This window comes from Cervus canadensis, chromosome 32 (assembly GCF_019320065.1).
Source record: "Cervus canadensis isolate Bull #8, Minnesota chromosome 32, ASM1932006v1, whole genome shotgun sequence".
NCBI lineage: Eukaryota > Metazoa > Chordata > Mammalia > Artiodactyla > Cervidae > Cervus > Cervus canadensis.
Genome location: NC_057417.1, coordinates 26,526,102 through 26,547,884, shown reverse-complemented (window position 1 = coordinate 26,547,884; position 21,783 = coordinate 26,526,102). Strand labels below are relative to the sequence as shown.

Here is a 21,783-nt window from a genome sequence, read left to right as displayed (position 1 = left end):
GGGCTTTCTCTAATTGCAGTGTGTGGGCTTCTCATTGCAGTCGTTTCTCTTGTTTCGGGATTTAAGGCACAAGGGCTTAGTTGCCCCGCCACATATTAGATCTTCCTGGACCAGGGATTGAACCTGGGTCACTTGCATTGGCAGGCAGATTCTTCTTAAGCACTGGACCACCAGGGAAGTCTGTGGGTCTGGTTTATGGCTGGATCGCCCAGTCCAAGCCGGGCAGAGAGGAGAGGCTGCTTCGAGAGGAGAGAGGAGAAATAGTTATTATGTTCTTCCCCCAGAGATCTGGGCTCTCCCCTCTCTCGCTGCTGGCTTCCTCTGTGTCATTTTGGAACGTGGTTCTCAGCACACAGTCATCAGCCTGAGCTGGGCACCTCAGACTCGGCTCAGAAAGGCCAGGCTGCTCCGGGCTCTTGTACTTTGCCTCCGGAGAGTGATGTGGGGCCACCCCAGGCGTCACCCTGAGCTGCCTGGCTTAAAACTGTGTACCCAGCATGGCTGTGATTTAATAAGCTTGGTTGCTTGCTTTCCCCAGGCAAAATTCGTTTAATCCTTGGGCTAACAGACAGCCGATTAGAAAGCACAAGAAGAGAGCTCCTGGGGCAGACCATAGAGAGAGAAACCAGAAAGCTGGAAAAAGCAAACATGGGCAGGGGAAGTGCCAGCCCGGGGCAGTGGGGGACAGGTCCCTGTGGCCAGGGCAAGTTCAGCAGCACTTTCTGGATGGCACTGGGGTTCAGGTCATGAGGGTGACCTCCCCCTACCCCCAAATTGTGTGCTTAATTAGAAAAGGGGTACTTGGTGTGGGGTTTTTTTTTTTTAATGTTTATTTTTATTCATTCATTTCTGGCTGTGCTGGGTCTTTGTTGCTGCTCAGGATTTTCTCTAGTTGTGGCACACGACCTTCTCGTTATGGTGGCCTCTCTTGTCGTGAGCACGGGCTCTAGGGCACGCGGGCTCAGTCATTGCAGCTTCCGGGCGCCAGAGTGCAGGCTCAGTAGTTGTGGCACATGGGCTTTGTTGCCCCCAAGTACGTGGGCTCTTCCTGGATCAGGGATTGAAATCGGGTCTCCCGCATTGGCAGGCGGATTCTTTACCACTGAGCCAGCCCGCTTGATGAGTTTTAGAAAATGTCCTCCCCTAAATGAGTCAAGCAAACCCAGAGACTTAAAAGAAATAAAATTCCATTTTCTGGAAGAGTTTCCTAGGTAAGATTTCATTTCCTGAGATTACGTGAGATAACTGAGGCAGTGGTCTGCTAATCATGTCAATGATAACTTGACATTGACAGCAGAAGAGCTTACTTTTTTTTTTTTTAATGTCTCATTAAATTTTTTTAATCATTAAATCCCTCCCTATCAGGCCAGGATTCCCACTGGAGGGATGTCAGAACTGGCTCAGAGAGGAGTTGAGTGCTTTTCCAAACACCACACAGCATTAGGGGGTACAGTCAAGATTGCCTTGGAGTCTGCTGTCACTGGCCCTGGGGATGCCCTTTCTCCCCACTGTCTACAGGCATTCAAGCAGGTACCTGGAGGGTACCTTCGCATGGAGCCCTTGTGATGTTTCCAAATGGAGACCATTCTGAAACGTTTGCAACCGTCGCGGTCCTTACAGCCAGCCTGGGTTTGCAGACGCTCCATCAGGTCCCCCCCAGGGAAGAAGAGTAATGACAACTAGCCCGAGACCACGCCAGGCAGGGGCAGGACGTCCTCAGCTCCATGTGGTCGTTGTTGCAACTTTCCAAACAAGGAAATGCAGTGGTGGCCCAAGATCATGAGCTAATAACAGAGCCAAGACTTGAGACCAAGCAGTCAAACTTCAGAGCATGTGATCTTAATTGGTCTTAAATTCCGGCAACAGGGCTATACCTCGGAGTCCACGAAAGACCACGGGGTTTCTGGCCGAGACCCCACGGGCCCCAGGGGTTGTGCCTCACCCCCAACACACACACACACACACACTGTCTCTCTCATGTTCTCTGATCCTCGTTTTGCTCATTAGCAGATCAGACTCAGTGGTGATGGTTGCCAGGGCCACCCTGCCCTGCTCACAGCCGTCCTTGGGGAGGTCCCTGGTGACCACCGGCCTGGCTGCCGCTTCTCCAGGGAGTGGGGCGTACGATGGTAGTGTCAGGAGCCTATCAGTGTCAGGAAGGAGGTGCCCGACACACAGCCTGCCAAGAGGCCTGGTGGGCTGAGCCATGCAGGCTAGCAGGGAGCGTGGCCTTCCTCCCCTGTGTCCGGGGCTTGCCAGGACTTAGGGGGTGCTAGCTGGGGACAGTGACCACAATTCACAGCACAGGAGACCAGCTCTGTCCTAGGCACCTCTGAGCCCGGACCCGAGTGTTCGTCCTCCCCCTGCAGGCCTGGAGGTAGAGTGAGGGCACCTGTGGTTCTAGTTCAACCTCCCAGGTATTGGGTCCCTCCTTGGCCCTCATCCCACAAGGCCTTCCCTCATTTTTCCTCCAAGTACACAGAGTCCCTTGGAGGATATCAAGCCAGGGACTTGGAGAGTCCCTGCAAGGAGAGACCCAACCAGTCCATCCTAAAGGAAATCAACCCTGAATATTCATTGGAAGGACTGATGCTGAAGCTGAAGCTCCGATACTTTGGCCACCTGATGCGAAGAACTGACTCATTGGAAAAGACCCTGATGCTGGGAAAGATTGAAGGCAGGAGGAGAAGGGGATGACAGAGGATGAGATGGTTGGATGGCATCACCGACTCAATGGACATGAGTTTGCGCAAACTGGGAGATAATGAAGGGCAGAGGAGCCTGGCGGGCTACAATCCGTGGGGTTGCAAAGGGTCAGACACAACTAAGCTCGCACACACACACACACACACACACACACGCACTCACAAAACATTTGTTGAGCACTCATGGAGCGCCTGGAGCCCCGACGTGTGCCGATCAGGCCGAGTCCCACAGGGCCGTGGGGGGCACAGCTGTCGCCCCCTCTGAGAAGCCCTCCATGATCCCCGGCTGGGTTGGGGGTCCCCCCTCCCCGCCCCGTGCTTCCACCCGGCTCTCACTGACAGTTCTCAAGCCTGGTGGGTCACCCAGTGCTCTTCACTGTCGCCTGCCTCATCTGGGACTGTTTTCTGTGCTCTGACGCAAGGTCAGCGCCGCATCCCCGTGGAGCAGTGCTTGTGAAATATTTGTCCAAGACAAATACTGTTTCAGGACGGTGAGCAGAAATGCTGAGAGGTGACACGACCCACCGTGACTGAACCAACGCAAGCCTAGGTTTTCGACTCCAAGTTCATTGCCCTCCCGGAGCCTGGCGTGGCCTCTCCCCCAGGGCGAGGGCAGTGTGAAGCTCAGGGCTGCCCTTTGCCGCTCTCCACCCACTGGCAGCAGAGCGGCAGGAGTCTGCAGGGGAAGGCGGGGTGGGTGAGTGAGTCCCCCGCTCCCAGACACACCCACGTGCCCAGGTGACAGTCACATCCAGCAGCCACGAGAACCTGAGCTTGCGGGCTTGTCTTTGAGGTGCTGTTGACTTCCTTTTGTTAGTTTGTTATTTATGGCTGCATTGAGCCTTTGTAGCCGCTCGCAGGCTTTCTCGAGTTGCAGTGAGCGGGGACGACCTAGCTGCAGTGCCAGGCTTCTCATTGTCGCGGCCTCTCTCGGGCTTCAGTAGTGCTGGCGCACCAGCTTAGCTGCCCCGCAGCATGTGGGACCTTCCCCGACCAGGGATCGAACCCACATCCCCTCCATTGGCAGGTGGATTCTTCACCACTGGACCACCAGGGAAGTCCGCTGTCTACTTCCTTTTAATCCAGAAGGCTTTGTCATGTGCCGACTGAGTTCCGGCCCTGCCCTGGGCTTGATAGGAGACAGAGGCATGCAACTGTGAGCTGATAGAACAAGAGAGTTAGAGGAAACACCTTAAAGATCAATCCTTCTTTCTAGAGATGGGAAAGTGAAAATTCAGGAAACCCAGTGTGCCTGGTAGAGAGAAAGACCCGGACTTCCGGGTCAAATAGGGTATTCCTGGCCCTACGAGGCTGTGTGACCTTGGGCAGGTTAATTAACCTCTCTGAACCTTTGTGTTCTGGACTGTGGTGAGCAACGGCCATGACCATGTCTGGGAAAGCTGCTGGCATTGTCTGGTGCACATTGGGTGGATCCAGGTTGATCTCTCCCTGGCCTCTGTGGCGCTGCCCTGTCCAAGCAGAGTCCCGGAGCCATCCCTGGTGGCAGGGGAATAGCTGGATAGAAAGTGTCTTCCACCTCCCCGCAGGCTCGAGGTGGCCCTGGGGCAAAGGACTCTGTCCTAGTTGTCTGCTGACGTGGAGGAGGGTCAGGTTGATGCTGGCCACCTCTGGGGCCCTGAAGACCATGGGGAAGGGCTGTGATGGGGTGTGTGGGAAGGTGGGAGGGCTCCAGGGTGCCGAGTTCGGGGTCTCGGTGTGGCCAGGTGCAGCCATCACTGCCCGAGATGGGGACACAGGAGGAAGATGCCATCTGGTATGCCTGATGCTAGCAGTGCCCCATGGCACCCGGGTGGCTGGTTGGCCGTGCTTGAAGAGAGAGAGATCCCGGAACTGTTGAGATTCGGAGATCTGGATGCTAGAATCAGGAGCGTGGGCATAAACTGGACCAGACAGGGCTCTGGGGTTGGGGGGGCGGGGCAGGGACTGGGAGGGCAGCGGGTTACGGAGGAGGGGTGCCAGGCGGTGTGGGAAGCTCTCTGCCCTGCAGGGCTGGGCGGGTGAGGCCCCTCCCTGGCAGTGGCTGGGGGGAAGGCTGGGCCTCGTGCCCGGGGTGTGAGGTGCAGGCGGGGGCAGCAGACAGTCTGAGTGGCACAGAGCCCTGGGCCTCCCAAATGGAACTGAGTTCTGTGAGATTTTTCCAGATTAGAACAGGAGTTGTTTTTCTCCGCCGACCCATTCTGTCTGCTCTGCCCCTCACCTCCCAGGCCCTGGCTCCCTGCCGGCTTCCAGCTCCCCGCCCCCGCCCCCGAGGCCCAGCCCTCATGGTGAACTGTACCAAGGTGCCCCAGGGCTCTTCCTGGAACGCCCGCTCCTGGGACACATGCCCACGGCCGCTCTGCCGGGACCTCTATGCCATCCATGCCCCGCTTCTCCCCGGCCCAGCACAGGCCTGTCTCTGGGGGCTCCACTGACCCCAGCTGCTCTTCCAGACCAAGAAGAGGGCTGACGCAGCGGGGCACAGGGTCCGGGCAGAAGGTGCCCCCCCAGGTCCCCCCTGGACACTGACCAGGAAACGTGTGCAACCCCAAAACCTGCCTGGTCGCAAGCTTTGGGCTCTGGGTCTGCGAGGCAGCCAGGTGACTTCCTGCAAGCCCAGCTCAGTCAGGCTGGCACAAGCCCCCCCACCTCTCCACCCGCCCCCCGACCCATCCCCATCCCTTCCCCCCGGCCCCGCCCCGTGCTTCAGCCGCGACCAGCACACCGTGACCTTTCACCTTTCGATGCCTGCGCAGGGGCTGATCCTACACCTGGGGTGTCTTTCTCCACCCCCACTCCATCCTGCCTTCCAAGAGACCCCACCTTGAACATCCTGCTCTCCCAGGGGGCCTCCCCAGATGTGTACAAGCAGCGTGGGCACCCTGATTCATGCCCCCCCTCCCATCTCCTCGGGGGTGTCCCTGGTCACACTTCTGGGTGGGCGCGCGGCCTAGTTGTCACCCCCGCTAGGCTGCGAATCCCTGGGAGGGGGCTCCTGGCCTCCTTCTCCTCGGGGCGCTGCGTGCCTGATACAGGGCCTGCGCTGGGGAAGCTGTTCAGAGAATGCGGGATGGCTGGATGAATGTATGGACAGATGGGTGGTTGGATGTACGAACAGATGGGTGGATGGACGTACAGACAGATGGGTGGATGGATGTACGGACAGACGGCTGAGGCCAGCAACAGGCTGCAGGGGAGCGGGCGGGCCCTGGAGAGCCCGTGCCAGCAGGTGGGGGTCTGGGCCGCCACGTGGGAGAAGGAGCAGGTCCCAGGGCCGAGCCCATGGGGACCCTCACGCCCCCTTGCCTTCCTCTCGTAGACGAAGATGATGCCAACAGGCTCGGGGAGAAGGTGATCCTCCGGGAGCAGGTGAAGGAGCTCTTCAACGAGAAATACGGTCAGTGCATAGTGAGGGAGGGAGGGTAGGGCTGGGGGGCAGCCTTCCTTGGGGGTCCCCCCGCCTCTGCAGCCAGCCTGGCCTCCAGTTGTCCCCAGCTGGCCTGTCTGCTCCCTGGGGACATAGTTGCGCTGTGACTGATGAGAGCTGACTCCTCATTCTCCGCCCGACCAAGAAAGCTGGGGGAAAGGAAACAGTCGGCGGTACACACAGCTGGGACAGTGGTCAGCATCTCTGCCCCTCTAGGGCTGGGCTGTGTGGCAGAGGCCAGGGCCCACAGTCAAGTGCCTGTTCACACAGACGCTTGTCTGCCCAGCACACACTCAGCCCTGAGAATCTAGAGGAAGGAGTCTGATCCCGCCATCAGGGGGGCTCAATGTGGGGAGGGAACTGGCCATGGAATAGAGGCAAAGTGCCAAGTCCCCTGCAGAAGGCATCCGGGTGCCAGGGAAGAACCCAGGATGGTACAGTTGATAATACAGCCACCGCCAATGGAGCAGTTTCTAGATTACTGCGTGTCAGGCAGCACTAGGTGCTCTGTATACGTTTTTTCCCCCCAGCACTTTTTTATTTTGCAAAACTGAAACTCACACTCATTGAAGAACAGCTCACCGTTTCCCCCTGCTACTTTCTGTTTCTATGAATTTGACCTCTCTCATACCTCATGTAAGTGAAAAGATACAGTGTTTGAGGTTCATCCACGTTGTAGCTTGTGTCAGAATGTCCTTCCTCTTAAAGGTTGAATAAGATTCCCTAGTATGTGTTTTAGGTTTTGTTTGTCCATTCATCCACTGAAAGACGCCTGCTGCTCGCACCTCTTGCCTCGTGTGCGGCTCTGAATACATTTTGTTTGTGATGAATTTAGTAGTATTATCTACTTTGTATTGTAGTTGAGAGTTAGAAGGCTGTTTTGTTTTTTTTTTTTTAATTTCAGAGAGTGACAAAAGAAAACAGGAAAATGTAGAAATGTAATGAGGAGGCAGGGGTAATGGGAGCATAGCCATGGCTGAATCAGTGAACAGGAAAGCTCCTTGGAAGAAGGGATGTTTGAGCAGGAACTCGCATGTCAGGGGGGACGGAGGGAAGCTTGCCAGGCGTAGGGAACAGCTCAGTGACTGCAGAGCAGTGAGAAGGCAGGTGGGCCAGGAGTGGGAAGGTGCAGGGGGAGAGGTTCTCGATGAGTGCAGAGAGGGAGGCAGGCCAGGACTTGGGGTTTCGTTTTGAAAGTAACAGGAAGCGACTCTGCTGTGTGGTTTGTTGTGTCTTTTTCACTTTTTATTTTGAAATCAGTTTTCAAAGCAGAGAGAATGACTCAGTGACCCACCGTGTAACCCACAGACCTGGCTTCTGTGCTTATCGACATTTGGCCAATCTTAATTCTAAAACCAATCCATTGGGCTTCCCGGGTGGCGCTAGTGGTAAAGAACCCATCTGCCAATGCAGGAGACTTAGGTTCAATCCCTGGGTTGGGAAGATCCCCTGGTGGAGGGCATGGCAACCCACTCTGGTATTCTTGCCTAGAGAATCCCATGGACAGAATGCCACAGGCATGGTTTGATAGCTTTAGTACTTTAGAACAAACCTAAGACATCCCGTCATTTCGTCCATAAATACCTACGTAAGGACTTTTATTTTTTCTAACACAACAGGAGTAGATTTTACATTTATACATGTGTTTTTTTGGCCTTGTGGGATCTCAGTTCCCCAACCAGGATCAAACCCATGTCCCCTGTAGTGGAAGCAAGCAGTCCTAACTACTGGACCTCCAGGGAATTCCTTGGATTTTTTTTTTTTTAATTTATTGACGTGTAGTTGATTTACAATGTTGTGTTAATTTCTGCTGTACATCAAGGTGACTCAGTTTTATAAATATATATATATATATATTCTTTTTCATATTCTTTTCCATTCTGGTTTATCACAGGATATTATAGTTTCCTGTGCTATGCAGTAGGACCTTGGTGTTTATCCATCCTGTATATAATAGTTCGTACCTGCTAATCCCAAACTCCCAATCCTTCCCTCCTCATCCCCCACCCCTAGATTTTTAGTTTTGCTAATTGGATTAAAAAAAAAACAAACCAGTGGTGTGTGCGTTGACTTACAAACTCCCTGGGGTGCTGTGGCTACCTAGTGGGGCCCTGCTGGGTCCCAGCCCTTCCCCAGAGAGCTTGCCTTGGACCAGGGAATCCTCCCTCACCCTGACCCCCTGTGCGCTCTAGGTGAGGCCCTAGGCCTGAACCGGCCCGTGCTGGTCCCTTACAAACTGATCCGGGACAGCCCAGACGCCGTTGAGGTCACGGGCCTGCCCGACGACATCCCTTTCCGGAACCCCAACACATACGACATCCACCGGCTGGAGAAGATCCTGAAGGCCCGCGAGCATGTCCGAATGGTCATCATCAACCAGCTCCAGTGAGTGCCCCCGGCACCTGCCGCGGGGGTGTGGGGTGGGTGCTGTCTGGAGCTGGGAGGGGAGCCCCCAGAGCCGGCCCAGCCAGCAGTCGGAAACAGAGAATCGTTGAGAAAAGGAGTGAGAGGAATTCTCGCTTGCACAGAATCCAGTAGACAGCCTAGCTGTCTTTCATCTTTTTTTTTTTTTTTCAATGTGGACCATTTTTAAAGTCTTTATTGAATTTGTTACAGTATTGCTTCTGTTTTATGTTTTGGTTTTTTGGCCTCGAGGTGTTTGGGATCTTGACTCCCTTGACAAGGGCTTGAACCCGCACCTGTTGCACTGGAAGGCCACGTCCTAACCACTGGGCTGCCAGGGAAGTCCCAGCAGTCTCCTCTTAAAGATGAGGAAGCAGATATCCAGAGTGAGAAAGGGACAGTGTAAGTCACAGTGGGTCAGCCGGGCTCCAGACCCAGACGTCTTAGTCGGTGCAGGCTGCTGTAACAGAATACCATGGACCAGGTGGCTTAAACAACAGAACTTTATTTCTCACTATTATGGAGGCTGAGAAGTGCAAGATGAGGGTGTCGGCAGATTTGATGTCTGGTGAGGCTCTTCCTGGTTCACAAGTGAGCATCTTCTCACTGTGTCCTCACAGGGTGGAAGGGATGAGGAAGCAATCTGGGGCCTCTTATATAAGGACGCTAATCCTTTTCATGAGGGCTCTGCCCTCTGTACCTAATCACTTCTCAAAGGTCCCACCAATAAATATCATCACACTGGGGATTAGGTTTTTTTCAACATTTGAATTCTTCGGGGACAGGAGCACTTAGGCTATAGTGCCAGATGTCCTGATTCTAACCCCTTTCAACTGAAACACATGGCTTCAGCATTCATAGATATTTATTTTTTCAATTTTAATTAAATTTGATTTTTTTTTTTACTATACCACTCATTTTTACCTGTTTTACTGTATTTAGAAAATAACAATAATTCAGTACCCCCAAGCTTAGAGATAGCCACTGTCTGTATTTTACTGTATATCCCTATATATTTTTTTAAACACAATAGTTTATTTGATTATTTTGGGGGTTTACACACAGCAAACCTGGAAAATACAAAAAGGTAGAAAGAAGGAAGATAACCCATAATCCTCCTATTTAGAGTTAACACTGGTGGTGCATTTCTTTGACTTTCTCTTCTACCCATATTTTCTTTTCAATTTTATACTCCCATGTTTTTGAGGGTTTTTTATTTTAAATTTTGTATTTATTTATTCACGCATTCGTTTATTTTGGCTATGCTGGGTCTTCATTGCAGCTCCAAGGGCTCAGTAGCTGAAGTGCTTGTGCTTAGTTTCAGCATATGGGATCTAGTTCCCCGACCAGAGATCAAACCCTCACTGCCTGCAGTGGAAGCTCAGAGTCTCAACCTTCCTGGCGGTTCAGTGATTAGGATTCAGCATTTTCACTGTGGTGGCCTGGGTTTGCTCCCTGGTCAGGGAACTAAGATTCCACAAGCCACACGTATTGTGGCTTTTTTATTTAAAAAATACAGCTATTGTATTATTATTTTTTTTTTTTTGGTGCAGCCAAAAAAAATTTTTAATAAAATAATATAAAGTAAAATAAAATAATTGCATGTGTCCAAAAAATTGTATTATTCAATTGATCTGAGTTGTCCAGCTACAGAAATAGCAAGATGCCAGAGGATTGTTTGGACTTGTGATACTTTAAAGATGCAGTAAAAGATCTATTGATTTGGGGGGAGAAATCATATTATTCAGTGAAAGTGAAAGTCGCTCAGTCACGTCCGACTCTTTGTGACCCCATGGACTGTATAGTCCATGGAATTCTCTAGGCCAGAATACTGGCGTGGGTAGCCTTCCCCTTCTCCAGGGGATCTTCCCAACCCAGGGATAGAACCCAGGTCTCCTGCATTGCAGGCAGATTCTTTACCAGCTGAGCCACAAGTGAAGCCCCACATTATTCAGCGGGGCCTCAAATGAAAAGTAGAGGTTTCCCTCCCTGCCCATGTATGTTCACCCCCTGAAGTAACTTCTGGAAAATAGGAGAAAATGCCCACCCACCCCCAATAGATGTACCTACCAGAGAGAAGACCTTTTGGGGTTTTCCTTCCATGTTTCCACTTTTCTTTTTTCTTTTAATGCCTATTATATACATATATTTATATAAATATATAAGTATATATTAATATATATTATATTAATTATATTAATATATAATATATTATATATCATAATATATAATAATATATTGTATATAATAAGTAAATATATAATACATAGATATTATATATAAATATGTATATATAAGTTCAGTTCAGTTCAGTTCAGTCGCTGAGTCATGTCCGACTCTTTGCGACCCCATGAATCGCAGCACGCCAGGCCTCCCTGTCCATCACCAACTCCCGGAGTTTACTCAAACTCATGCCCATCGAGTCGGTGATGCCATCCAGCCATCTCATCCTCTGTCGTCCCCTTCTCCTCCTGCCCCCAATCCCTCCCAGCATCAGGGCCTTTTCCAATGAGTCAACTCCTCGCATGAGGTGGCCAAAGTATTGGAGTTTCAACTTCAGCATCAGTCCTTCCAATGAACACCCAGGACTGATCTCCTTTAGGATGGACTAGTTGGATCTCCTTTCAGTCCAAAGGACTCAAGAGTCTTCTCCAGCACTGCAGTTCAAAAGCATCAATTTTTCGGTGTTCAGCTTTCCTCACAGTCCAACTGTCACATCCATACATGACCACTGGAAAAACCATAGCCTTGACTATATTACATCTAATTTGGGGGGGTTCTTATAATAATGCTGCAAGTAAAATAACCATTAAAATAAAAAGTAAAAGACATATTAGGGCTTCCCTGGTGGCTCAGTGGTAAAAAAACCACCTGCCAACGCAGGAGACAAGAGTTCGATCCCTGATCCAGGAAGATCCCACATGCCGCGTGGCAGCTAAGCCTGTGCTCTAGAGCTTGGGAGCCACAAGTACTGAAGCCCGCGTGTCCTGGAGCCTGTGCTTTGAAACAAGAGAAGCCACCACAATGAGAAGCCCTGGAACTGCAACCTGAGAGCAGCCCCCACTCGCTGCAACCAGAGAAAGCCCGGTAGCAACCAAGACCCAGCACAGCCAAAACTAAATAAATAAAAATAAACATTAAAAGAAAAAAAAATTCCAGGTTCCTTTTTTTAAAAAAAAGATATATTTAAAAAATAGTACTGCCTCACATATCCATTGACATAAATGTAGGCACACACTTCGGATCACTTGGTCAGACGACAGCCCCGCTTTCTAGAGGAAACCAGTCCGAGGGGCGACCTACCTGGCTTGGCCCTGACGGTGTCAGGCTCACCATCATCCGCCTGCTCTGGGCGGGGACGCTGACCGCTTTCATCCGGGGCTTTCCTGGCTAACGTTCCGGCATTGATGGCAGCCTCTTCATCTCACAATGTCGCCCACATTCAGGAAGCAGGTGAAATGGAGGGGCAACCTGGTGTTCTGACTGCCGCCTCATTTCTCTCTTTTTCAGACCTTTTGCAGAAATCTGCAGTGACACCAAGGTGCCAGGTAAGTCAGAGGCTGAAGAGGCCACCCCTCTGCTTCTTGGGGACCAGAGTCTAGGGACACATCTGGGCCAGGGGGCACGCGATAGAGGAAAGTGTAGTCCTCCTGCCTGGAACCTCCCCAGGGAGCCTGAGACCTCCCTCCGCAAGGCCAGTATCCCCAGAAGGTCCCAGGAAGCCTGCAGCTGCCCTTCGGAGAGGCCCTGCCATGGAGAGCTGAGCCTGGCAGATCAGCTAGAGAGAAGGAGGGACAGGCAGGAGCCAGCAGGAGGGGGCGTCAGGTAGGATGGGGGAAGCCACCTGGGGAGGGGAGAGGGGGTGACCTATGCCCTGCAGGGGTGAGGCAGGTGGGCGCTGCCCAGGACTGGCTGGGCCCCTGGACCCTGCCTGCATTTTCAGGGCGACACCTGCACTTAGACCCTGGTCTTCTAGAACCTTTTGGGGTCCTGGAACCTGGGAAACTGGGATTCTGATCAAGCAGGTATGTCAGAGGACTCAAGAGGCTGGAGCCCCGGGGATTGGGAGGTGCATCTCTGATTAAGAAACACGGATTTACAGGAATTCCCCAGCAGTCCAGCGGTCAGGACTTGGCACTCTCACTACTGTGGGTCTGGGTTCAATCCCTGGTTGGCGAACTAAGATCTCACAGGCCACATGGCATGGCCAAAAAAAACAGAAAACACTGATCTAGTCCCACCTCTCATGGTACAGCTGGGAAACTGAGGCCCAGGGAGGGGAAGGGACTTACCAAGGCCACACAGTGAGCTAGGGCCTCCTCGAGCCTGGTGTGCTGACCATCCATCTGAACCACAGGCCACCGTGGACTGTAGGCCCCAGCGTGGCTGTTCAGTGGGGACAGTGACAGGATTCAGCGAGGCTACCCCACCCCAGCTTGAGACTTGAGGCCCTAACTCCAAATGGTCAGGGTTCCCCCGGAATGCCACAGCCTTCTAGCATGTGCCGATGCCAAGGGCATGGCATGGGATAGGGAGGTGACTAGGTTTGGGAGCTGCTCCCAAGTCAGAGGCGAACACGGCAGAAGGCCCATGGAGGCCTCCGGGAGGAGAGTTTGGAACACATTATCAGAGACTTACAGGCTTCCCTGGCGGCTCAGACTGTAAAAAATCTGCCCTCCAATGCAGGAGACCTGGGTTCGATCTCTGGGCCTGGAAGATCCCCTGGAGAAGGTTATGGCTACCCACTTCAGTATTCTTGCCTGGAGAATCCCCATGGACAGAGGAGCCTGGTGGGCTACAGTCCATGGGGTCGCAAAGAATCAGATACAACTAAGCAACTGACACTTTCACTTTATCAAAGACATATCCACTACCCCCAACCATGGCCATCTTTAAGGTCTTAAAGTGACCCCCACGGTGGCCACAGCCCGTGGCGAGCACCTCTGAGTTGTCTGCATGTGGAGCCTCCTTCAAAAATCCCTCCTCCCTGGCTCACAGGCTGGGCTCCTTCTGCCTCCATAGTCTTCTATGTCCCGGGATCTCCACTCATACCACATCCAGACCCCAGCCTCTGGCTTTGCTTCACCAGCTAGACAGTCGCCCACTCAGGCCCAGCATGCCCTCATCTGTGTCATTAAGACCTTCCGATGGGCTGTGTCAATAAGCTGTATCCAGTCAGTTAAGCCCAATCTCCACTTACGCAGCACACAGCTGCAGATTTCTGGGGGGAGCCACACCGTGCAGGGAGATCTTAGTTCCCTGACCAGGGGTGGAACTTGCAGTTCCTGCAGTGGAAGTGTAGAGTCCTAACACTGGACCACCAGGGAAGTTTCCAGTACACAGCCGCAAATCTTTTTGCTAAGTCTTTCATAATCACATGAATTGGATTCAGTAACAGCACAACCCCTGCTGGTCCTACTCTGTGCTGGGCTTGATACTGGGCTCCTTCATACTTTTAGTCTCCTTTGAGTCTCATATCATACACTTTTCTCCTTTCGGCTCAGAGAGGTTCATCATTTTCCCAGGGTCACACAGCTAGTAAGTGGCAGCCGTGGAGTTTGAACTTCAGGCTTCTGGCTCTAAACCAGGCTTTCTTTCCATTGGGAAAGAAAGGTCACCAGTGCCTGTGACCTGTCGTTTGTCACAGCACTGTCAGATCTGGGTCATCACACATCGGCGCTAACAGTAGCAACCATACTGGTAGCAGTTCTCAGCTGCTGAGTATTTACTGGAGACCAGTTACATTATCTCATGAGACACTCCCAGCAAACCTGCAGAATCTCACTCACATTTTACCTGTGACAAAATGAAGGTGCAGGGCGATTACCTGGCTCTCCTTGAGACCCAAGACTGTATGCCTCTGAGTCTGGGAGTTCGGGGGAGCCTGGGACCTTGGACTCTACCTGGTCCAGGGAGGGTATAAGGAAACCCTGGGCCTGAGCTGGGCCTGCTGGGGAAGCCTCCCTGGAGGAGGAGGCTATAGTGTCAGCAAAGCAATAAGTGAACGGGAGGAGGAGGGTGGGCAAGTCGGGCATGGGGGCTGCTCAGGGAAGGCAGCTGTGGAGATGGGCCTCAGCGCTGGGGGATCAGGAGCCTTGAGTGCTGAGAAGGGGACTTCAAACCTGCGAACAAGGCCTTCTCCAAGGGGGGGTCAGGAAGCCGAGACACAGTGGCCCTGGCACCCGGCATCAGCAACCCTTTCTCCCACCAGCCAAAGACAGCAGCATTCCCAAGCGCAAGAGAAAGCGGGTCTCCGAAGGGAACTCCGTCTCCTCCTCCTCCTCATCTTCCTCGTCCTCATCCTCGAACCCGGAGTCGGTAGCATCCACCAACCAGATCTCACTCGTGGTAAAGTTGCGCAGAACAGGACCTGACCGCTCTTCCCTCTGGCTTTCAGCCGGCACTCGGGCAGGGTCGTCTACGCTGGGGCATGGGTCCGGGGTGCGGGGAGACGCCGGGCCCTGAGCAGGGTCTGCAGACATACCTCCCTGCTCCACCTGTGAGCTAGTCCACCCCTTCTCTCATCAGGCGCTCACAGGCACCCCGGGGAAGGAGTTCACAGGCCCACTATGCAGATGGGCAAGCTGAGGCCTCAGAGTGGGAAGGGACCTGACACCTCCTCCCACTCGATAGGATCTTGAGCAGACTCCCAGTTGTTCCCAGGGCAGTCAGATGCTAGTCTAATCTCTGTGCTCACATCACATGCTCTGAGCCACAGGGCTGCGAGGTGTGGGTGTTACCCACAGTACGTAGACGAGGAAAACTGGGGTCAGGGGCCCATTAACTCTGCGGCCTCACGCTGGTCAGTGGTGGACGGACACCCCACTTCCAGAGCACCACCTGCTCTGCCACGTGACTGGTTTCTTCAGCCACGTGGCTCCTCTCGAGGGGAAAGCCTCATTAAAGGCACAAGTCAAGCGTTCTTTCTGATTTCAAAATATTAGCTTTGAAAACCTGGGTCCAAATGGGGAGAATATTGGAAGCCAGTTGAAAACGACTTTAGAGTTTGTTTATGCTTGGACCTCTTGCCGAAAAGCACAGAAGTTCAGGCTTTGCCTCTGTTCCTGCCAGGGTGCTCACAGAGGGTCCCTCAACCCTCCCACCACCCAGAGAGACAGGAAGACTTGCTCTAGAACCTGGGGCCTGGAGGGGGCTGAGTTTATGGGGCTCAGGCCACCTGTTCTGAGCGATCCCCGATTTCTTCCCCACATGTCTGCCCACACGGTTGGTCCCTGGGGCACAGGTGGGAACAGGTCAGAAAGCTCCAGCCCTGGCCCCACGGTCACTGGTGAACCGTGAGACCTTAGGTCACACCCCCCTCTCTTGGCCTCCCACAGCCTCAAAATAAAAAGCATCCGAAGAAGTCCTTCACAAAGCGTCCCAGGGGGCTCTCGGAGTCACCTGGAGTCCTAACCCAGGCTGTCTGTCCCCCCTCTCTCTAGCAATGGCCAATGTACATGGTGGACTATGCCGGCCTGAACGTGCAACTCCCGGGACCTCTGAATTACTAGACCTCAGTGCTGAATCAGGACCTCACTCAGAAAGACTAAAGGAAATGTAATTTATGTACAAAGTGTATATTCGGATATGTATCGATGCCTTTTAGTTTTTCCAATGATTTTTACACTATATTCCTGCCACCAAGGCCTTTTTAAATAAGTAAAAAAAAAAGAAAAAAAAGCATTGCCTCTGTTCCTAACTGTTGCTTGTTCTCTTTTGGAATTTGTGGCTGCAGCTGCCGTCCCTGGAATGAGGTCAGGAAGTTTGGCTCAGCTGGCCTGCCCAGGCCTTCCGTCTTTGCCAAGAACAGAGGCCACGGCCCTGACCACAGGGCCCTGGGTACAGGCTTCATTCATTTTGCTGCTGCTGGGGTCACATGACCTCAGAATGCAGTACCAGAAGAAGGCGAAGTGCAGGGCCGAGCCTCTGTGGTGGGGGGTCGTCTTGTCCTGGCCCCAATAACAGGTACAGTCAAGAAGGTAGATATGATAAGCAGGCATGGAATCTCCATAGCTGGAGGGAAGACATCTTGGAGATGGGGTCTTTGGAATGAGCCTGAAGAGGTGACACGGGTTTTGTTTTGTTTTGTTTTTTGGCCTCGCTGTGCGGCATGTGGGATCTTAGTTCCTGGCCCAGGGATTGAACCTGCACCCCTTGCTTTGAAAGCATGCAGTCTCAACCACAGGCTGCCAGGGAAGTCCCTGAGGTGGCTTTTTGCTACTGTGTGTACATGCTCTGTCTCTCAGTTGTGTCCAACTCTTTTTGATCCCATGGGCTGTAGCTCACCAGGCTCCTCTGTCCATGGAATTTTCCAGGCAAGAATACTGGAGTGGGTTGCCCTTTCCTATTCCAAGGGAACCCTCCAACTTAAGGATTGAACCCACGTCTTCTGCATTTGCAGGCAGATTCTTTACAGCTGAACCACCTGGGGAGCCCCAGGTTTTTGCTAGAGCTCAGGGTGGTGAGCTCAGGGTGCTAGAGCTCAGCTTTAGGCAGAGTGGTGGGTCACAGCTACCGGTCAGAAAGACCAGTTTGGTGACAGGTGGAAAGGTGAAGGAAGTGATGAGACTGGACTTCAGAAAGACAAGTCAAAAGGGTCTGGCAGTCATTCAGGCTTGCCATACTGGCCACTCCTTCAGTCCTGATGGGGAAGCCGGGGAAGGACAGGACGTGGAAGCACATATCAAGGTGCCTTTACCTAGCACAGACTCAAGAAACAGTCCTTGAACACGCCGTTGTTCAGTTGCTCAGTCGTGTCCAACTCTGCGACCCCACAGACTGCAGCACACCAGGCTTCTCAGTCCTTCACTGTCTCCCAGAGCTTGCTCAAACTCACGTCCATTGAGTCAGTGATGCCGTCCAACCACCTCGACCTCGGTCATCCCCTTCTCCTCCTGCCTTCAATTTTTCCAGCATCAGGGTCTTAGGAGTTGGCAGGATAAAGCTGGGAGGGCTGGGGCTGGACACCGTCCTGGGGGAGAGCCACATGTGCATAGGCAGGGAGGCTGGACTGAGAACCTGGGCGTTCTAGGAACGAGAAGGAGTCACTGCCGCAAGGGAAAGGAGGAGAGTGGCTGGAAGTGAGATGGAAAGGTAGGCTAGGGTAGTCCACAGGCTGTGCCCTGCATGTGGTGCTATGATGAGGGGTGAACCCCGGCAGAGATGCAGCGTGGGTTCTGCTGGCCCAGTCTGGTGCTCTGCAGCCGCATTGTATCCTTTCCCCCCTCGTCCTGGTGGAAGACCTTGTGGGCTGGGCAGAGGTGGGGAGGGACGCGGGTGAGAGCCACGGGATGGCGTACCAGGGGAGAACCAAGACCAGGTCTGCATTTTGGAAGGGCCTGCCTTCCCCCGCAGAGGAGACAGAAGCCGGAGTCCACGTGGGAGGCTCTTGCCGTTGTTCCAGCCAGAGCTGGTGGGGGTTTGGGCCAGGTGAAGAATAACAAGGAGGTCAGCCAACAGGGCTTGGAGGTCAGTTAGACGCTAGTGCTGGGGCGTGGAGGGGTCAGGGTGGACTGCGGCGTCCAGCCAGGGTCCAGCAGGAAGCCTACGATGTGGAGGAACTGAGTCCTGAGTCAGCTAAGTACACAATCCAAACAGGCCAGGAGCTCCTGCCAGCCCTCTGGGTCAGCCCAGGGCCCGGAGCCGAGAGGGAAGGTCCTGTCCCAGCCTTCCAGACTCTCTTCCTCCTGGAAAGACACAAGAAGCCAGAACCACAAGCTTGGCATGCCCCCACCCAGACTTTTCCTCTCTCTGCCACATCCCAGTGGCCCCAGGACCCGCTGGGGCCCTCCACTCCATCTTCAGTTCCCTGGCCTTGAGCCCAGTCTGCCTTTAATCTCCAGGATCAGGGGAGGGGCGACCCCCTACCATTGACCACCCACCGCCCTCTAGGCATCAACTGCCTAGGAGATCAAGGACCGCATGGTGACTGCCACCTCGCCCTCAGACCCTCTCTCCCGGCACTCAGCCTTCCTCCGTCTAATCCTGTCTGTCCCTGCATTAAAAAGCCCCCACGGGGTTCCCTCCCCTGCAGCACTCCGCCAACTTCCCGGCCCTCCCTGTCTGTCCCCCTCCTCTGCCTCCCACCCCACCGATCTGTGCCCTTTTCTTCTCCACGGCAGCCAGCGGGCAGTGAGCGCGCCTCCAGCCTGGCCACTGGCCTGCATCCCTGCAGCCCGGCCGGCCCGAGGCTCGGGCCCACCTGGCGCCCCAGCCGCCGGGCTGGCGCCTCCCGGTTGTCTAGACCGGCCCGGGCCGCCCCGCCCCCGCGCTCAGATCTGCGGCCAGAGCCGGAAGTGGCTCCTGCCCGGGGCGGGCGGGGCTCCGCGTGCTGCAGACGGTGCCGCCGGCGGCTGCGCGGAGAGGCGGGGAGCCCCGGGGAAGGGCGCTGGAACCCCGAAAGGCCGGACTCTCCTCCTCTGTCATCCTTCGGATGAATGCAAATAGGCGGGTTGGTGCAGCGAACCTTCGTGCCAGCCTTGGTGCCAGGCTTCATTGCAGAAATAAAGGGGATCTCCGTTCCCAAGTCAAAGCTTTTGAACCAAGAGGTGACCTGTGTGCGTTTCCCTTCCCGTCCAGGGGGCTCTGGGCTTTGGGAGGTGTGTCCGGGCTGAGTACCGAGGATGTGCTTAGGGGCCGCTGGCCGCCTCCCCTCCACCCCCCACCCCGCCTGCTCGCTTAGTCCACAGTGTGCCCACCCATCCCCTCCCCTCCCCCCCAGATCTGCCAGCAGGCCCTGCTTTCCGCAAGAGAGCCCAGATGCTGTTTATGCAACCTCCCCGGAATCTCAGTGTACTGTACTTTTTTAAAGTGATTTGATTCAAAGCACTCATTCTTTAATTAAACTTCATTTAGCTGCCATCTGTCTGGGTTCAAAATTGGCTTCGTGTTTTGCAACTCTAAATGAGAATTGTTATTGAATGTGTAAACACATGCACCAAAAAAAAAAAAATCACAAAATACTTTCAAAAGTAATAAATGAGGAATGTGCAGAAGCAACGTTAGGAGCTGCATCTTAAACGTTCTAATTGCTGGGGAATGTATTCTGGTGGGTACATAATCATGTTATATACAAATCTTTGTATAGAAATCTGGTATCAATGAAAAGATCAAGATTATGGAAAATGCCGGAATTATATCAGACTGAAAACAGTAATAAAGCAATCATCGGAGCAGGGACAAAGCGAGGGTGAGGCTGGAGGGGGGAAGGGCAGCAATTCTCATACACCTGCTCCCCTGCAGGGAGCCTCCCTCATCTGCCCGCTGCCCCACTTCTACTGAAAAGAGGAAGGTGAGCCTGAGCTCTGCTGGCAGGGGCTTCAGAACAGCCCTTCCAGATACCTCTTTAAATAAGGAATCAGGGGACCTCGGTCCAGGGGATAAGACTCCAGGTTCCCAATGCAGGGGACCTGGGTTTGATCCCTGGTCAGGGAACTAAGAGCCTGCCTACTGCAATTACTGAGCAGCCAAAATACATTAAAAAAAAAAAAAAAAGAGTCCAAGTTTTATAGAGGTTGTCTACTGACCTCCAGGTTAGAGGGCCTCCTCCCTCCCACCTGGCCCCAGCAAGGAACAAGAAAGAAAAGATGGAAAAGGACCGTGGCACCTCTTTGAAGCCTTGTGTTCGTGGCTCGATAAGAGGTCAGTGCTCTTTGGGGGAAATGGTCTTCAGGATTTTTTTTTTAAGGTAATAACTTTATTTCATCCTTATTATATTTATGTCTTCATTACAATTAGTCCTCTATTAATAACAACACAGTTTATTTTAATGCTTGTGGAGTCTTGATTTATTTTTTCCTCTGCTTTTAGGTGTGCTAGTCTTGGTGCATGTGCATTTTCTACCGCATTGCAACAGGCAAGCTTTGGTTCAATTTTCTTGTCCTACACAAAGGAAGATTTTGAGTGCAGAATCTTAGCCAATAGATCCTGGGTTGCCATTTTATTTTCCTCTCCTTGGGTGGATTTATTGGAAGGAAATGGGTAAAGGACAGGGGGAGAAAGGGAAGGGATGAGAGAGGAACAAAGGGAAGAGTTCTCAGCTATGTTGAATCTTGATTCACAACTTTGCCTCCATTCATGGTCGGTGTTCCAGAACTTTTCCTTGAACGCCCTTGTTTTTCTCCAATTTCATGTAGTGATGGCTCTCTGTACATACACACTTTAATAAGTTTTGGTACAAAATGTGATGAGGGCTTGGTTTTCTTCACTCTGTTTCCCTTCATAATCTAACCTTCCATATTGAGTCCCAAAAACCAAGCTCGGCCTGATTCTTGCTGAGGGTACAGTGTGGAAGAATAGATCACATAGTAGTTTTCAAACACAGATTCCTTAAATTTGCATTCTGGAGTGAAAACGTCTGAGCTGTAGAGATAGCCTTCACCATTCATGGCCACATCGAGGCTGGCCTTCACCCCTTGGACGGCCACCACACGCAGGCCCACAGGGATTAGATTGAAGAGGGTGTAGTCGCTGTTTTCGTCCTTGGTCCCATCGATGGTACCATCTGGGTGCATCTGCAGGAAATATCCCTGCTGGCTGAATAACCTTGTCACAATTCCTTTCAGCTGGGGTTCACTTAGGCTGCTGCTGGACCTCAGGCTCCTTCCACAGAGACACTGCAGCATATGCACTCCTTTCTTCAAAGAAAGCTCAAGAATCTTCATGGAGTAGCGCGTGTGTGGGGTTGGTCAACTCCCCGCCCACCTCCGCTGATTGTCCAACCAAAAGGCGGGCTGCCTGGGGAAGCCGGGTCCCAAATCCATGGTGCGCGCGTCCCCGGCGCACAGCCGGTTTGCACGGCGGCCCCGGCCGGCTCAGGGCCGGGGCTGGGACTGGAGCGCGGCTAGTCTTCAGGATTTTTCAGTGAGGAAACTGAAGCATGAAGACAGGGAAGGAGCAGGGCTAGAGGCTGATGGTCTCAGGAAGGGGCGGGTTCTTGCTGACGTTTCTGGGTGATCCAGGTTGGAGGATGCAGGAGTGGAAAGTTGGGTAGCAGTTGAGGTGTGGATTAAAGCAGATCCCAGCATCCCTAAGACTCTCTTTGGCTGATATGTCCCCTGTGCCCCCTTGATCTTGTCTCCCTGGCCGTCTCTCCAGCACCTCCCCATTTTACCTATCACTGAAATGTCCCCTCCTTGGGGGCCTCTCCAGACCACCTAGTCTAAATCAGATACTCTCTACTTCATAAATTTTACATTTCATCTCCTTTAAAATTGAAAAAAAAAAGGAAAACAAACAAAAACATGTATTATG

General features: G+C 52.9%; 1 protein-coding gene and 1 pseudogene across 4 annotated transcripts in view; one reads left to right on the top strand and one right to left on the bottom strand.

Moving 5' to 3' along the window:
• GTF2IRD1 (GTF2I repeat domain containing 1) overlaps window positions 1-16,453 on the top strand; it is a 115,433-nt gene extending 98,980 nt beyond the window's left edge. The window contains exons 22-26 of one of the 4 annotated variants that reach the window (XM_043455668.1): window positions 6,022-6,099; window positions 8,322-8,514; window positions 12,043-12,080; window positions 14,744-14,880; window positions 15,975-16,453. In XM_043455668.1, the coding sequence (XP_043311603.1) occupies window positions 6,022-6,099; window positions 8,322-8,514; window positions 12,043-12,080; window positions 14,744-14,880; window positions 15,975-16,043 (515 nt within the window). In that variant the 3' untranslated portion in view covers window positions 16,044-16,453. The remainder of the gene's footprint in view (window positions 1-6,021; window positions 6,100-8,321; window positions 8,515-12,042; window positions 12,081-14,743; window positions 14,881-15,974) is intronic. The other 3 variants (XM_043455666.1, XM_043455667.1, XM_043455671.1) reach the window with 3 other exon arrangements.
• A 3,779-nt stretch (window positions 16,454-20,232) lies between these two features.
• Window positions 20,233-21,234, bottom strand: LOC122433592 (annotated as a pseudogene).
• Between the last annotated feature and the right edge of the window lie 549 nt (window positions 21,235-21,783).